Here is a 19,224-nt window from a genome sequence, read left to right as displayed (position 1 = left end):
CAACTGCAATTATATCATATTCGGAAACTAATAAAAATTTCTTTTTTGTTTAAATTCCTCTTAAAGGCAAAGAATTCTGATGACCAATTAGTTCTGTTTCCTATACAGAAGAGAACTCAATTCATTCTAATGCACGTCTGCACCAGATGTTAACTGCTTGCTTGTAAAACGCCGTTAATAAAAATTATAAAAGCAAATAAAAGTAAATGCTTTGTAAGCACTAAAGGTCATAAGAACAATACCTGTCTCTGTCACGTTTCACGCGACAAGATTACTGCGACTCTGGAGACTGTGCGGACAAAGACGCTAGAAATCTTCTTGTAGTTAAGCACGGCAGTCTTTAAATGGCAGGAATTCGACTCTGATTAAGTAGTCATATTAGAAACCTGTAGTGAAGTTGGGCTCCTCTGGAATAAAAATTGTCATCACAGTTTCATTCCGTTAAAGTTAAGTGTTTTGTACTGGATTTTAGGAAAGCGACAGCATGCAAGCGTTGGCGTAAAGCAGACAACTGTTAATCTGTAGCTGCAAAAGGCTGAAGACGTAAAACTATTTCAATAAAGTTATGAAATCGTTAAAACTGAAGGGAGTTCTTCAGAGAATTTAATTTCCTGTTTTTCGTTTTCCGCTGAACTGTTTCTTTTCGCCGAATGATCAAGAATCCTTGCATACATACATCCACCTTAAAGTCCACTAAATCCAAATTTCAGCATCACAGGGACGAAAACAAATCTAGCCAGAACGTCAGCCCATGCATGAAAGCTGACTGACATAAGAATACGCATTTCTTTTCAACTTATTCCTACAAATGTAACCTGTTTTTCAAAGAAAGTAACGGGCGCTAAAAGTTGTCTATAAATAAATGAATCACTCCACATAATTACATATTTGCTGACAAAAATATTTGCACGCTTCTGTAGACTTGGAATGCAAGTACAGTAGTGCCTTTGGGGTCAGGTGGTTTGCACTATGACGTCATTTAAATTGATAAAATGAGAAATCGCGATGAGAAAATGACCAGCTTTCTCGTTTGGGTTTGGTTTTCTGAGCTCAAGTCACACATTAGGCACCTTGTTGGCTTTTGGCATGCCCCGCTCACAGCGCCTAGCGTAATTTAGCAGCCCGTGTAATCGCTGTTTGAGTAACTGGGGGCTGCCGCGCTTCGGGCACGCTACATGCTATTGTATGCATATCAAATCGTGTCTGCCGCTGCATACGCGATACTGCGCTGTGCTTCAGGGCTCGCAGTTGGTCAGAGAGACCACTGACTCTTTAGACTGATTATTTACTTGAACGCCTGAAGTGTTTTTTTTCCTCTCATCGTGGAAACCGTTAGCGACATATTTACGATGGAGCAATTCTCTAGCAACATGCTTCTTAACAGTAGTCTTCTTTGCAAAGGCAATTTCACGAACCTGTCAGCAGCGGATGGTAATATTTCCTACAGATGTGATCGATCAGATGCCGTAAACAAGGGTTCAACTCCCGTGCTCATTGCTATCATCATCACAGCGTTGTATTCCATAGTATGTGTGGTGGGACTGGTCGGAAACGTGCTGGTTATGTATGTCATCATCAGGTAAGTCGGTCTACCGGATGAGCGCCTTAAATATTCAAGTATGTAGATAGCATCAGTTGTGATACAATGCATTTATTAGCTAGGATAGGAAGAGGTATTAAGGGATCCAAATCAGAATTAGGTAAGTGTGCGATGCAGGCAAGCAAGCTAACCACCTGTGGCTTACAAAAAATAATATCATTTGATACTCTCAACTGATCATTTTGTCCATAGATAAGCATGATTTGTTTTTCGATTAAGTCGTGCACTTAGGTTACAGTACACGTGTATGGAAGCAAGGTTTATTTTTTGCGGTGACAATAATTAAGAGCCACTCCCAAACACTAAATATACACATCCAAATTGCCCTGCCAATAACTCGACAGTTCTTGTATAAACATGTACATCGCATATATCAGTTGATACCAAGTCATCTAAAGATCAAGAGTGATACCATTAATTATTCAAGCGAAGCGTTTAACTCCGAATCACACTGACTAGGAGCGCAGTCATTTGGGGGCCACGGACAAAAGATTCCGAGAAAGTCCCGCGCAGCTCTTGTAGTTGAGGGACCCATCATTAACGTTTAATTAATCGTAAAGACATGATTGTTTTCCTTGTCGGTATCTATGCAGAATTCGTCTGCGCGGGCTCCGGTCGTTCCAGTGCATAGTGGGAGCACCATCTACTGGAGTGAAATAAGACGGATGGACTGCGCTCCTTGGCCGCGACTGCCTCAGCATTATAAATAAAGCAAACTGTAATTCGGAAAATACGCAGTCATTAAAGGTTTACTTTCATCACCACTCAGATGCAAACATGGCATGAATACATTTAAGGCTTAATCAAGTTGAGAATCAATGTTTGACGGAGCCGATCACGGCAGCTTTGAATGCAATTCTGGAACCAGTCCTGGACGGGGCTAGTCCAGATGTTCTTTAGGATGTGGGAGGTTCCCTTCTCACTTTTAGTATGGATTTGTCACACCGACAGTGTCCGGCTGTAGCTGTGGAACGGTTTTGCTGACCACGGTGCCACCCGCCTGACACCTGTGATCAGTGGAAAATACATTACTACCGCAAAGAGCATACACCCAAGGTTGCCTATTTGCATATTTTCTGAACACTCACGTTCCACTCCATAATCCGGGGAACTATAGCTCGTGTCGTTTGAATGTGCTGCAAGACAGGAACCAAAATGACTGGCCATTTCCTTAATGACTATACTCGGTCAAACAAATGTGAGCAATTTAGAATTGCCAGGTAACCCAGCACATACAGCCTGGGCAAGTGGGAGGGTGCAGAGCCTCTCGGGCAAAACCCATAACTGCACAGGGAAACTTTAAAAGTCCACATCAGCGGTGACCGCTGGTATCAGGCTAACCACTTCCTTTCCGTGTCACCCGCCGTATCAGTCTCATAATATTTATTTAGCTAGAACGACTTACAATAAGGACACATAAATCTAGCAATAAATATGCGGCCGTGCCATTAAGGCAACAAGAGAGGCGACAGTAAGATAAGGTGAAATATCACAGTGTGCTGTAATATATATCGTTTTCTTATACAGTATTCACCATTTTACTTCCAAACTGTCCCAAATAACGCTTAACTTAAACGATGTATTTTTTAAAAAAAGTTTTAATTTAAAAATGAAATGTGAAATATGTTAACTCTGTTCATTCATGAAAATACTATACTTGCAGAAGATGCTTTATGCGATGTCAACCTTGTGCTAACACGTCATTTACTTCCATATTCAAGCTGTTTGTGTGGTTTACATGGAGAGACTTCAAAGAGGTAGATTACAATGCCACTTCTGTACAAGACGCTCAAAACTGGACTTTTATAGAGTGATCAGAAGGGATTTTATAGCGTGCATGAGAAATGATGTGCAAAGATTTGTTGATATATACAATGCTATAATAACGTCTAAATGCATATATACGTTTGAACAGTGTTTATACACTATTACACTCAAATTAGAGGTATTAAGGTTTCCTTTTCAAAATCTAAATAAAGGTATCTGTTCAATAAAGAATAATCCACAATATACAGTATAATACAAGTGAGCCCAAATGGTTGAAACATCACCTTTTACTAATTGTAGATTATGTTTTAGATTTGTCAGGTGTTCAAAAATAACAATGTTGCTATAAAGAGAAATAAAGTGTATATGCAACATTTATTTTACCTTAGATACAGTATGGCAGTCTATGTTTACATCATAATAATAACCTATAGTGTTGCATGAGCAATGGAAATGTGAAATAATTGATATTAAATATAAATGGATACATTAAAATGGACACAGACATATTCATTAGCTTCTTCAATATGCAATATTGTGCATTGTTTACAAGTGTTTATTAAAAAATGTCTGCTTAAGAAAAAAATGTCATTTAAGAAATAGAAAAAAGGAACATCAAATACTCTTCCACAATTAATTAACAATAGTTAATGGAATGCAGTTTTAAATATTATTTTGAGGATCATTTATTGAGTTGTTTGCATTTGTTACAATACAGAGTTGGTTACATATCTTAAGAGCTTAAATTTAAATAACAACATACAATTTCTAGTGTTTTTAACCAGTCATGCAAAATTTGAACTGAACTGGGTGAAATTATGAATAGGCTATATGAAAAGAAAAGGAGCAGTATTGCAAACAAATGCCCATAGGAGTCAAGGCTGGGGTGGGGCTGTCAAAAACAGTGCCTGTTAAAGCTCATTTGGACATTTCTTGTGTGATTTTGGGCTATACAAGAAATACAATGTTGTTGTTGTACTTCTAGAAGTATCCATTTATTTTTACAGTAAGTGATATAATGAGAATTGGATGGACATTGGCTGTCTGCAATCTTAAACTAGATAAACAGTTTAGAAAATGGATCAGAATGAAAATGCTTAGCACTTGTCTTGTAATGAAATCTCAATAAGCATGGATCCTAAAGTTAAGAAAACCCAGAAGGCCATTTAAACCTAAATGGTGTTGACACATTGTGTTCTTTCAGAATATTTCTAATGAAGTTAGAATAAGCAATAATGCTCAAGTGTGAATTATTAAACTTTGTGGGTAGATATGTTGTCATTGACAATCCTAAATTATAAATGCTTTCTTCTTTCACTGTTGGTTTGAAAGCTGCTCTATATTTTTATTCTGAAATCAACAGACAATAATTTAAAAGTTTTATGTTTGCTTCTGTTAGATTTAATAAATAAAGATGTTGGAATAAGTTTTAAATACTGCTATTTACCTGCATCTCAGTAGTTCAAAACTTTGAGTTATAATCACCTTGACATCCCAGTGGAATACATATAATTTTAAAGTGTATATGTCACAAACCCTGTACCCTCATGTTACCCACCTTTTCAAATAAAATGATGTTTGTAACATGCCTAATTTTAAACCCAATTAATCTAATTCTGGATTTTACTGAGAAAGATTCAATCTTAGCATCAGGTACCAGTCTATATACTCACTTGCTCACCCGATCCCTGTGTCAATTTAGAGTCACCAGTCCACCTAAATGAATATGCTTGGGAATTTCAGAGGAACCTCAATGGGAGAGCACACAAAGGGAGAGCATGGAGACCTCACCCAGACAACAAGGTGCAAGATTTGAACCCAGAATACTTGATTCATGAGGTTGCAGCTCTGATCAATGTCACTGTGCCAGCTCCGCATCTGACAATTTGACTTAAATTTGAATGGTTGACAGCCTTTCCTCCCTTGCCTTGCACATACACCCATTGATTCTTGTTAACACTAATCCGGTATGGGGCTGACCTATGCTCAAGGTTGTCCTTGCTAATCAAATGTAATGTATAAATTACTTTTTTTTGTTGTTGTTAAGGTTTCATCCTTATATTGATCTCAAAATCTAGACTAAAATCAATTCTGTACTATCTTGCTACACCAGAAAGTTTTTTTTTTTTTTTTTTTAGTTAGTATCTTTTAATTTATATTCTGGCTCTTGTGTTGAATGATGTGTAATTATACTGGTGTAACACTGTCTGTCTCGTTCTTTCTAACTCCTACACACGAGACCTTTTTGGTTCTAATCAGTGTGCAGGCAATTATGGCACAACAGTAAGGAAGCAAAGGCAAATCAATCGATTAGTAGATCTTTTTTTCAATTCCTGTGTCCAAATAGATTAAGCTTATAATTTATGAAATATAGAAAATGCAAGTTTGAAATTGAACAAAACTGCGGTGGGTTGGCACCCTGCCCAGGATTGTTTCCTGCCTTGTGCCCTGTGTTGGCTGGGATTGGCTCCAGCAGACCCCCGTGACCCTGTGTTCGGATTCAGCGGGTTGGAAAATGGATGGATGGATGGAAATTGAACAAAAATGTTTCCACATGAATTATGAGCAGGTGCAGATGTCAATTTAAATAAGCTATAGTATCAACCAAACTATCTAGGACTACCTTCCACCTTCTGCCGATGCTGCCAGGATAGGCTCCAAATCCTTTTGACCCTGAGTGGGATCAGATACTTTTATCAAAGCTATGCTAACTCATTTTGGCCAGCATTAATTTTCGGTTTTGTTTGGTTGTGTTTGTGCTGCTTAAACACATATCTGGCAAATTAACAACTGACGTCAGTGCTCCAGCAGCAAGAAATTTTCATAAATTATTTTGCCTAGGTATAATCAGGTTCAGAAAGTGCATTAATGGGTACAAAATTGTAGGTTACATAGTGACATAGTTATTGCTGGTATTGCTTCACAGATCTTGGGGGCTCGGTTATGCAGCTAGCCTGGTCATGTATAGAGTTTGTATATTCTCTGTGTGAATGCATGGGCCTCACTGTAGTTTTCCTTTACATATTCCAAAGACATATGAGTTAGTTAATTGATAACACTAAAGTGGCTTGATATTACTTAATATACCCAGCAATATGCCGATTTCTTCCTTCTAGCCATGTTGCCCACACATGTTGACTGTGTTAATAGCTGTTTTATGGGTTGGTCAGGTCAGTTGGGGCCTCTAAAATGACCTAGTATGGGTAAGCAAGAGTGTGTTTCCCCTGTGATGGGCTTATGCTCCATCTTGGTTTGATTCCAGCCTCATGCCAAAGTTCTACCAGAATATTCACTTCCTCCTGGTAACTTTGATGCGGATAAGCAAGTTAGAAAACAGGTGGATGCTTCTTACAGTATATGTAATCCCCATAAATAGGGCATTGCAGGAGTTTTCAAAAATGCCACACAAAGTAGAATCTTCAAACTCCATAGAAACGATGGCCAGACTAGGATTTAAACCCAAATCCAACTATAGTTCCATTATGGCCTTTCTATCTATAAAATAGAAACTGATAGAGAAATGTGAATGCAGGTACAGTGCCAAAGATAAACTTTGTTCTTTTTACTCTTTCGTCTTTCTTTTCTCTTATACCAATATAGGGTTGCAGGGGTTATTACAAAATGTTCATCAAAGTAAGACAGTAATGATTGTGAGGTTTCTTGGAATTGAGGTACTTAATACTGTACTATAACTTTGAATTAATAACCTTACCAAAGTTCTCTGAAATTAATTCTGAACAGCAAATTTGGTGGAATAAACAGTCATAAATTGTATTTAGCAGCCTTTTTAGACATTTTACATATGGTGTTTACAAGAAGTGCTTTTTACAGAAGGTAGCACCGCCTCTTGCAAGAAGAAGCGATTCAGCACAGTGTTATGTTGCTGCCAGTCTTGAAAATGACAGACAGCTTTGCTATTTGTCTGATAAACATGCATCCAACTGCTTAGACTGAAAGCAAAAAAGCAGTAAATGAGGCTGAATTAAACATGAAAGTCTATTGGTTGACCTCTTTTTGAAAGTTTGTCTAGAATTTTAACAAGGGTGGAAGTTTTACTTCTGTGTATTTAAAGTGTCCATAAAAATCTAGAATCTATACTGCAAAGAAAAAACTCCAACACCACGTTTAGAATAAATGCCTTCCAATAATGAATGAATGGAGGGATGAATTTTGTATTGTCATACACTAAATGGATTCATGTTTCTGAGCCCCTGAAACAGATATTTGGGTAAGAAAGTATATGGATAGAAATAATATTGGGGTAATATGTGATTGCTAAATACACTATACATATTTATACAGATAGTCCTGAGACAGTGGAAGTTTAGCCTCCTTGTTCACAGTATCCAGAATCAAGTCATTAGACCAAATCTGGCTTATTTAATTAATTTCTGGGACAGTGAATTGAACATTTGTATTTTTATAATTCAGATGTGAAATGAAAAAGATGAATTTGAGGCAAAAGTACTGTGGTTTTTTTATTTCTCATGAGTTGTGTGGTGCTTGAGGTGTTGAGTTTTGGAAGGTGCTAGGATTTAATTTCAGGGTATGAATTAGGTGACATTCTGAAAAGTATCGTACACATATTTGTTTTCAATGATTGAGAGTAATACTTCCCTTTGGTGTGGCATTCCCTTTTCCATGTTAACATAAGTGTTGGGACTAAAATTAGTCTAAAACCTTTTATGCCAAGAAACGGCATCAATCTGGTAAACCAGTAAGTTCACAAAACTGTTGTCTTATACTTTTACTGTAAGTTGATATTTCTAGGCATTTCCAAGAGCCCTTATTATTATGGAATGCTTCTGACTTCATTCTCCTATCCATCAGTCAGACACAAGTTAGATTGGATTTTAAATCAGGAGAGAAAGTTTTGGGTCATCTTCTTCTTCTTCTTCTTCATTCGGCTGCTCCCGTTAGGGGTTGCCACAGCGGATTATCTTCTTCCATATCTTTCTGTCCTCTGCATCTTGCTCTGTTACACCCATCACCTGCATGTTCTCTCTCAACATATCCATAAACCTTCTCTTAGGCCTTCCTTTTTTCTCTTGCCTGGCAGCTCTATCCTTAGCATCCTTCTCCCAATATACCCAGCATCTCTCCTCTGCACATGTCCAAACCAACGCAATCTTGCCTCTCTGACTTTGTCTCCCAACCATCCAACTTGAGCTGACCCTCTAATGTAATCCTATCCATCCCTGTCACACCCAATGCAAATCTTAGCATCTTTAACTCTGCTACCTCCAGCTCTGTCCCCTGCTTTCTGGTCAGTGCCATTGTCTCCAACCCATATAACATAGCTGGTCTCACTACTGTCCTGTAGACCTTCCCTTTCACTCTTGCTGATATCCGTCTGTCACAAATCACTCCTGACACTCTTCTCCACCCATTCCACTCTTTCTGCACTCTCTTTTTCACCTCTCTTCCACAATCCCCATTACTCTGTACTGTTGATCCCAAGTATTTAAACTCATCCACCTTCGCCAACTACACTCCTTGCATCCTCACCATTCCACTGATTTCCGTCTCATTTACACACATGTATTATGTCTTGTTCCTACTGACCTTCATTCCTCTCCTCTCTAGAGCATACCTGCTCCCTACTATCGCTACAGATCACAATGTCATCAGCAAACATCATACGCCACGGGGACTCCTGTCTAATCTCGTCTGTCAACCTGTCCATCACCATTGCAAATAAAAAGGCCGATCCCTGATGTCATCCCACCTCCACCTTGAATGCATCCATCACTCCTACTGCAAATCTCACCGCGGTCACACTTCCCTTATACATATCCTGTACAACTCTTACATACTTTTCTGCCACTCCCGACTTCCTCATACAATACCACAACTCCTCTCGAGGCATCCTGACATATTCTTTCTCCAGATCCACAAAGACGCAATACAAATCGTTCTGGCCTTCTCTATACTTCTCCATCAACACCCTCAGAGCAAACATAGCATCTGTGGTGCTCTTTCTTGGCATGAAACCATACTGCAGCTCACTAATCATCACCTCACTTCTTAACCTAGCTTTCACTACTCTTTCCCATAACTTCATGCTGTGGCTCATCAATTTTATCCCCCTGTAGTTACTACAGTCCTGCACATCCCCCTTATTCTTAAATATCGGCACCAGTACACTTCTTCTCCACTCCTCAGGCATCCTCTCACTTTCCAAGATTCCATTAAACAATCTGGTTAAAAACTCCACTGCCATCTCTCCTAAACACCTCCATGCTTCCACAGGTATGTTATCTGGACCAACGGCTTTTCCATTCTTCATCCTCTTCATAGCTGTCCATACTTCCTCCTTGCTAATCCGTTGCACTTCCTGATTCACTATCTCCACATCATCCAACCTCTTTTCTCTCTCTCGTTCTCTTCATTCATCAGCCTCTCAAAGTACTCTTTCCATCTGGTCAACACACTCTCCTCGCTTGTGAGTATGTTTCCATCTTTATCCTTTATTACTCTAACCTGCTGCACATCTTTCCCAGCTCAGTCCCTCTGTCTAGCCAATCGGTACAGGTCCTTTTCTCCCTCCTTAATGTCCAACCTCTCATACAGCTCATCATACACCTTTTCTTTAGCCTTCGCCACCTCTCTTTTCACCTTGCGCCTTATCTCCTTGTACTCTTGTCTACTTTCTGCATCTCTGACTATCCCACTTCTTCTTTGCCATCCTCTTCCTCTGTATACTCTCCTGTACTTCCCCATTCCACCACCAGGTTTCCTTTTCCTCATTCCTCTGTCCAGATGTCACACCAAGTACCCTTCTTGCTGTCACCCTTACTACATCTGCTGCACTTGTCCAACTGTCTGATAACTCTTCACTACCACCCAGTGCCTGTCTCACTTTCTCCCTAATCTCAACCTTGCAGTCTTCCTTTTTCAACTTCCACCATTTGATCCTTGGCTCTGCCCTCACTCTCTTCCTCTTCTTGATCTCCAACATCATCCTACAGACCACCATCCTAGGCTGCTTAACTACACTTTCCCCTGCCAACACTTTGCAGTCTTCAATCTTCTTCATATTGACTCTTCTGCAGAAATGTAATCTACCTGTGTGCATCTTCCTCCACTCTTGTACATAACCCTATGTTCCTCCCTCTTCTTAAAATATGTTTTCACCACAGCCATGTTCATCCTTTTTGCAAAATCCACTATCTCTCTGACCTTCTTCATTCCTCTCCTTGACACCAAATCTACCCATCACCTCCTCATTACTCTGTTCCCTTCACCAACATGTCCATTGAAATAGGCTCCAATCACCACTTTCTGTCCCTTGGGTACACTGTTCATCACTTCATCCATCTCTTTCCAAATATCTTCTTTCTCATCCATTGCACACCCAACTTGCAGGCCATATGCACTAACAACCTTCATCATCACACCTCCAATTTCCAGCTTCATAATCATTACTCTGCCTGACACTCTTTTCACCTCCAAAACACTCCTGACATACTGTTCCTTCAGAATAACCCCTACTCCGTTTCTCCTCCTATCCACACCATGATATAACAATTTGAATCCACCTCTGATCCACCTGGCCTTACTCCCCTTCCATTTAGTCTCTTGCACGCACAATATATCAACCTTCCTTCTCTCCATCATATCTGTTAACTCTCCCCCTTACCAGTCATACTGACAACATTTAAAGTTCCTACCCTCACTGGGTCACATGTTCTGGGCCTGCACCAAACTAACATCATTTTGGACAAAAATTTTTAAGTGCCTCTCAGACAGCCTTAGTATCACAATCCCTCCTAACCCATTAACAGCTGTGTTTGGTGTCCTTCCAGATGGACTTGAATTGGAGAAGGACAAACAAACGGTGATTGCATTCACTACACTCTTGGCACGCAGACTTATTTTGTTAAATTGGAAGAATCCTAATTCTCCTCTTATAAGTCAGTGGGAAACTGATGTTTTATATTATTTGAAATTGGAAAAAATCAAATTTTCAGTTAGAGGATCTGTACAAAATTTTTTCAAAACTTGGCAGGATTTAATCAATATTATTTTAGAATAAGAGAATTAACTATTATTGCATTTAACTCCCTTCTCCATCTCTTATTTATATAGATATTTACTTCTCCCCTTCTTTTGTCTAATGTTGCCTTATTAAAAAGCTTAAAGCAATTTTCCTTTAGCTAAGCTCTCCTTCTCAGGGGTGGGGTTTGATTTGTCTTCAAATTTGTTGGGTTATAAATTGATCTGTTTGTATGGAATGATTACAATGAAAATTAATAAAATAAAAATATTAATAAGAATTGCATGGAATACTAAAAAAAAAAAAAAAAAAAAAAAAAAAAAAAATAAAGTTCCTACCCTCAGTTCCACTCTCTACCTTCCTCCTCTCCTCCTGCCTCCGGACACGTCTCTCCCCTTTTCTTTTCCTTCTTCTTCAGCCAACAGTAGCCCAATTTCCCCCAGCACCCTGTTGGCTAACAGTACTGGTGACGGTCGTTGTTAGCCCGGGGCTTAACCAATCTGGTGTGGAAATTTGTATTGTTGTCTGCATATTGATTTGGCAAAATTTTACACCGGATGCCCTTCCTGACGTAACCCTTCCCATTTATCTGGGTTTGGGACTGGCATGAAGAAACACACTGGTTTGTACATCCCCTAACCCTAGTCTTGTTAAATTATTATTTGGCACCCAATGAGTCTGCAGATATTTTCTTGCAACTGACCAAGCAAGTTGTTTGTGGATATTATTTTGCTGTTCTAATCATTAGTTTCATCATTAGTAAAGGTGACTTGTTTGGTTCCAGTAGTGGTTATACAAGCCTAAACCACGACATCACCTATGCCATATTTTGTTAGGATTAAGATGATTTAAATAATCTGAAGTTTCTTCTGTGAAAAATTGCCTACCATGCAAGACATTTTCAGGTTCAGAAGGGTCATTGGGTTGACACATGATGGCAGTGTCCATCTTTCATATTTGGAGCCTACGCTGGTAATTGGAGAACCCTCTACAAATGCTAGCACCCTATATGTTTATAGGGTATCTCAGAAGTAATTATACCATTGCCACTGGGGTAAGAGAGAAAGAGCGTGGGGACTGGCAGGAGGTTGAGAGAATTGACCCCAAACTAGCAGGTGGTAGCAGAGAGTTCCAATATGGAGTAGGTGGGTCCTTGCTACATATTAAAGAAGGCAGGCAGCGCGGGTGCATCAGTGGGTGCCTGGAGGTTGGGAGCATGCGCTGATAGCGCGTGGCCGCACCCACCACACTCTGGACCACCTCGATTGGGACCTGAATGCAGCGGGTGACACCTTAGCATCACACTGGAACAGTGTGATTTTTTTTTACGGTGGCTGGAATGCCAATCCTGCCACCAACCCCAAGTTTTCCCTGTAAATTCGAGGACCTGCTTGCAGGACTGGATGCAGATTGCAGATTAACATCATACCCAGGATGAAGCAATAGCAGGTTAAGGGCCTTGCTCAAGGGTCCAAAGGAGTAGAGTCACTTCTAAAGTTTATGGGATTCAAGCCAGCAACCTTCCGATTGCCATCACAGATCCCTAGCCTTGGAACCACCACTTCACCTGGTCCTTATTTATTTACAGCTTAGGGAAGCAGAGTTATATGGGACTGACAAAGACAGTTCAGGGGGATATCACTAGGACTTTTATAGGATATGTTGCATTTCAAAAGTATCCTCAAACTGCTCCCTGCCAGTGGCCAATGTGTTTGTGCTTGAGTTTGTTAGGACTCGAGTGACATTAAAGTAGTGTGGTAAGAGAGTGCAAGAAGAATACAAGAGTCTGGGAAGTGAAAAGCAGAGTTTCGTAGTGTTGGAAGGGCTTTGTTTTGGAAGAGAATTAAAAAAAAAAAGTTCACCTGCTAGTCAGGCATCAGACCCTGCTATCTAGGTTAGGTCAAGACTGTAGGGTTTCTTTACAGTTTATTTGCTTTGGTACTTTGTGTTTTAAGTTTGAGTCACACCTTACTTGTGTGTTTTTCTGTAATAACATAATTATTTTAATGAGTGATGCCCCCATTAACTCTTTGAGGGCTGAATATTTTTTCCAAAAAACACAATTTTCTGCAAGGCAAACAAAGCAATGGTTTCACACAGAAATAAACATAAAATGTCTGAATGCGTGGCAGACTGGCTATCAGGCTGTCTTCATATGTGGGGGGTGGGGCAGTCGTGGTCACAGTGCATTGCAATCTGGTTTGTACCTCTTGTCATTGTAAGTGGAGAACATTACCGTAGGCACGTCAGCTACACAGACCTGTTCAGCTCCATCATCAGCTGGTACCTCACATTCATTTCCGATCACTTGTGTCAAAATTGGAGTCTGACAAGTCAGAGAATATGCAAAACATCATCCACAGAGTATTTTGCTTTATGCATTTGCTTTGATGTCTCGCCAGATGTTGGTGCCATTTTTGCTGTTGTTTGCGCCTCGCCAATCATGCAAGCATAGAGAATCTCAGTGAAACCAATGAACCTAACTTTCATTCTAGCAAACAGAGTCCAACTAAAGCATAACGGCAGATTTTGTCACCGTTTACAGTTGATTACCACTGTCAACCCCTCCTTTTGAGAAAAGTCGACATCTGCCCTGAAAGAGTTAATCTTCATTCCCACACTTTCTCCTTGCCATCACCTTGGTCAAGGTTTACCTTTTTTCCATCCATTATCCAACCCGCTATATCCTAATACAGGGTCACGGGGGTCTGCTGGATCCAAACCCAGCCAACACAGTCTGCAAGGCAGGAACAAACCCCAGGCAGGGTGCCAGCCCACCGCAGGGCACACACCAAGCACACACTAGGGACAATTTAGGATCTCCAATGCACCTAACCTGCATGTCTTTGGACTGTGAGAGGAAACCGGAGCACCCGGAGGAAACCCACGCAGACACGGGGAGAACATACAAACTCCACGCAGGGAGGACCCGGGAAGCGAACCCAGGTCTCCTTACTGCAAGGGAGCAGCGCTACCACTGCACCACCGTGCTGCCCATACCTTTTTTTCCATCTATCCAAAACACTTTGCTCCAGAACTTGTTTCGTTAATTTGTGTACTTTTCCTCTTTCCATTTTAAAACCTGTTTAACATGACCCAGAATCAAAGAAAACAACCACTATATCCAATAGGTGTGTCCATCTCTGGTGCAAGACCATCATGTGACACACTTACTCATAGACTTGCACTCGGCCAGATTGGCCAAGTAGCAAATTCTAATTTCTATACATGGTGATGTATGAACAGTAGGTTATGAAGCATTGTGGAATTTATGGGTTTGTAGTAGTAGATTTTCTTCTCTGACAGTTATCTTGCCATCCTCTTTAATTCCCTTGGCTGAATCAGTCATTTGTTAATAACAGCAGTGGTTTCTTTCTTTTTCAACATATTTTTGATTTGTTATGCCCAGTTTCTTAGATATGATTGTCTTTGTGTTCAGTCATCCACTTTTTTTTTCTTTTCTGCAGAGTTGTGTATTCTGAAACATTAAAGCATTTTTTTAAGTGAAATAGCTAAAAATAAAAGATGATATTATGTAGTTTTGCTTCATCTTCATCCTAAATTCCGACTGCTTATACCATTCATTGAAAAAAAAAACAATTTTAGATCTTTGTCTCCATACTCATGGATGCTGTACATTTAAATTGAGTTAGGATATTTTTGTCATATAATACTGAAAAAGGAAATGAATAACCTACAAATGAAACAAATCTGACTATAATGGTTGTGAAGAACTTATCCACAGAATGCAATACATTCAGATAATATATTATTGATCGCTTGTTCAGTAAATTAACAAAGTGTCCCATTGCCTTAACAAGTTTTCACACCATTGTTAAGGTTCAGGAGACTGAATTGTGTCGGAACTGATTCAGCACATTTTCTTATTGTTGGATTCATAAAAACAACCATTGGCCTTGCTTAATTCAGATTATTGAACTTTTTTTAGCATTTGATCAAACATGAAAATGAAAAAGAGAGAGATGGGTGTGTGCTGTTTATAAACAGTATCATGTAATAAGGAACAGTGAAGGCATCAGAAACAATGATGTGCTTGTGTATAACACTTACAAAATAGCATAACACTGCAAAATGAACCATCAATCCAAATTCATGGCAGACATATGCCTCCATTCCTAATGTTAATAGCATCTAATTCAAACATTAGTACATTTACAAAAAAACATCAGTTATAGTACAAAGAATGACAAAAAATAGTACTGAATTTTATGTAAATCCTGCACATTCAAAAAAGCAGCGAGGTCAATAAGGGCTCTGATCAGCACATGGATCATAGCAGTTAGCGCTGGATCATCATACACCTGATTAACAGCCAGTGTCAAACTGTCAGCAGTCCTAAGCAGTCGCCCAAGGGTGAATAGTTTTTTTCCTCTGACTTCACATTGCTTTCAGTCTTTAAGGTGAACATACAAATGACAGTGTCATTCTTTGATAACGAAATCTAGCAAAGTATCAATTAGATTGTATTTATATTGATTGGTAAGCATAAAGCCTAAATTGACTGCCAATATATTTTGGTAAAATCCTCTGTTGAAGGAAGGAAAGAATAAAGGAGATATGAATGATGATCATGTTTTCTTCAATCCCTGAAACTTGTAAGATGTAAGATTTTCACAAACCTATTGCAGACCTGTAGTCTATGTATATGGCACAACTGTTATGCATTTGATGTGCAACATTTGAATTGTTTAATTACATAAAATCATTCTGATATCAGAAGTGGAAGCTGCTCCTAAATAGATTGAATAATTTGGAAAAGTGATATACAAGTAAGCTATGCTCATAGAGAGCAGAAAATTAAAAGATTAATATCCAGTGATGTGTGACCACTTTTGTTTTTAACAGTTTTACAGTTTTGAAAAAGAAAGATATAAGTGTAAAACCAACATATATCATGGAATTAGTATTGGAGGGATTGCAAAAGGAAATAAAGTACATTTGTTTTAGTAAAATGTTACATTTGCTATGTTCATGAAAAAATGGTAAACCTGTTTCATTAGTTGGTAGGTAGTGCACATGGCCCAAGATTAGCTATGGTGATATTTATGGCAATTTAATGAGTCTGGGAAAAATGAAAAATCTAGATTACCAATTTGGAACCCAAAATGCATTGTCTATAAATGACATAAAGTTCAGGATAATGAATTGTAGAATTAAATAACAAGAAAGTAAGTGATATTTATACATGTAAATGAAAAGTGAGATTTCTGTGCTGAAAGAATTCTGTTAATGTGATTAAATATAATACCATGAACATGCAGGTGATTGATGTGTGCAAATCTCCAGTGCAGGAGAAAATTATCTAAATTTCTGAGAGTGGAATCTGGAAGGAGAATATGCACTCATTTTTATAACATGATTACTGATGAACAGCTACATGAAATTCTAAAAAATTTAATTATGGTTAGAAATTAAGATCTTCCTTGGCTGAAAGCATCTATAAAGAACTTTCTTATAAGTAACTCCATAAATGTTTAAAGCTGCATCAGCAAAAAAGAAATGTATCAGAATGGTTAAAAATGTTATCTTTTTAAATAAAAATAAAATGTTTCTAATATAGAATTAATTCTGCTGAACACTGGGCTGCAAATGAAATGATATAAAAGAAAGTTTGCAATGATGTGGAGAGCAGTAAGAAAAAGGACACACATTATTGACATGGAGGGATAATTAATTAATAAAATTCATTTTTAATTAACTAGTAAGAGATTCAAGTAAGGTCAATTCTACAGACACCTGTTAAACAATCTGCTGCATGATGTACAAGCAAAGGCCATAAACTCACAATCTGGAAAGGTGGCTTGTGGAGAACAGACAAGAGTTAGTAGTACTATCAGAAAGGAACTGTCAAAGTGATGATTGATGACCTTAAGCCCCACCCCCAAAATATGATATATGAAATATGAAAATATGAAAATATAATTTATGAAATATCCCCCGCCCCTAGGGGTGGGGATGGGTAATGAAGGGTTGGACCACTGTCAGAATTGATAATCTCTAAACCCCGCCTTTTAGGGTGGTTCTTTTGTAAACAGTGCCCTTATCACTCCCCATTAACAATTCCCACACCCACGAGGTACGCCTTTGTTTCTCTCTAACCGCCTATAGGGTTAGTGGAGAGGTGTGTTGCTCCACCCGACAGTGGCAGGAAACGAAAGAGTTCTTGTATAAAACTCTAGTCATTTAGTGAAAATGCCACGACACCCAAAAGCAGATAGAATGGAATGTCTTATGAATGCTCCTAAGAAACTGAAAACAAACAGTTTCCAAAATGCTTGAGTTACAGGACCCTCGATTCAGCTCAGCTTGGTACGATTTTAATTGTGCTTTGTGCAGGGTAGAAGTAAAAAGAAATACTCGAGGACATCTCAAGGTGCTTGTTTCCAATAAGGAGCCTATCCTTCCTGAATATAAAGAGGACGGTCATGAAGAGGGGGAGGCATATCAAGGAAAGAGATAAAGGAACATGTAAGTGAAATTCATTTTTCTATAAAAGACTGGACTTTTTTTTAAATCTCTTATTCCAAATATTGATGAGGCTATTCATCAAGGAAAACTGTCTGACCAAATGAAAAGAATTAAAAGAAAATTGGAGCCATTGTTTTTAGAGGAGGAGATTTGCCTGTTGAATAATTCAAGCGCGGAGGAGGAGGAAGAAAATTGGGAAACACCCATTCCTGAGTAAGTGGAAATAAATACAGCAGTCTTCTTTCATAAATTACATTAACCTAAAGCGATCTTGAAATGTCTTCAACTAACTACCCTACTGAAGCTGAGCTCCTAGAAGCCGTTGATAACTGGACCGGGCGTCTCCCTGTTCTCTCGGATTCTGAGATGTCAGAAGTCCTTCACACTTTGATGCGTTCCGAAGAGCCGATCTATGGTAGTGTGGAACAGACAGCCGCCGCTGATTACCAGTTTTGGCCAGCTAACCCTCAAACCAACCCCGCCTACTCTGCTCCAGACTAAATGATGACCAAAGGTAACCTACAACCCATCTACTCTGCTCCAGACCAGATACTGACAGCCAACGATGTGTTTTGGCCAGTTAACAACCAGCACCTCTCTGGCTATGCTCCTGATCAGGCATGTTGGTCTATGGGACAGACGGCACCCTCCGATTGCCTGTTTTGGCGTGATGATATCTTGCCCAACTTCGGGTACTCTGTGCCTAACAGTTTGCCTCCAGACAAGCCGTCTTGGCCGGACCTTTTTATGCCTTCAACTGACCAGATCTATTGGCCTGAGCCTCAGTTATCTGCCCCTGATGGTATGTATTGGTCGGACAGTCTCCTGGAGAACCGCACAGTACCTGACATTTTTGTACTTGCTGATGATGTTCTGGGGTGCCTAACAGGGGTTGAGGAGATAGCCATTCAGGCCATGCAACATGGACGAACTGGCAGAGGCTCTGACCGCTTGGAAAATATCACCCAAAGATGCTGATTATGCGGGTATGGACCTTGAACAAACTGACGGACCCTTGGTTGAAACATTTTAAAAGGCTCTGAAGCTGGTAAAGAGTTTGATTGTGGCTCTGCTGGATATAATAGTTGATCGGGACCTAAAAAGTACCTGTCAGGGGTGTTTAATAGATCACCCCAGCTAGATGCAGCATACCTGTTTGAACCTGACTCTGTTTATCGAGTTGGCCGCTTTCAAGAGATTTTGACTGTTTTCCGCAAACCGTGGCTCAGGAGCCTGGTCATAAAGACTCTGGGTTGCTTCAGCATCTTTCTGCCTTTACACAAGTTCACGCATTTGTACAAAATGCTGTCAACGACTTGAAAAATGAACATTCTATTAATGAGGCTATTGTACAAGCCTTTCATAACAT

General features: G+C 39.4%; 1 protein-coding gene across 1 annotated transcript in view; it reads left to right on the top strand.

The window, feature by feature from the left end:
• The first annotated feature begins 843 nt into the window (after positions 1–843).
• The window catches only part of oprm1 (opioid receptor, mu 1), a 171,037-nt gene continuing 152,656 nt past the window's right edge, over positions 844–19,224 (top strand). The window contains exon 1 of the mRNA XM_051924286.1: positions 844–1,579. Within this exon, the coding sequence (XP_051780246.1) occupies positions 1,350–1,579 (230 nt within the window). The 5' untranslated portion in view covers positions 844–1,349. The remainder of the gene's footprint in view (positions 1,580–19,224) is intronic.

The sequence above is a fragment of the Erpetoichthys calabaricus genome, chromosome 3 (assembly GCF_900747795.2).
Source record: "Erpetoichthys calabaricus chromosome 3, fErpCal1.3, whole genome shotgun sequence".
Classification (NCBI taxonomy): domain Eukaryota; kingdom Metazoa; phylum Chordata; class Cladistia; order Polypteriformes; family Polypteridae; genus Erpetoichthys; species Erpetoichthys calabaricus.
Note: the sequence above shows the minus strand (reverse complement) of the source record. Positions and strands in the feature narration are given on the sequence as shown.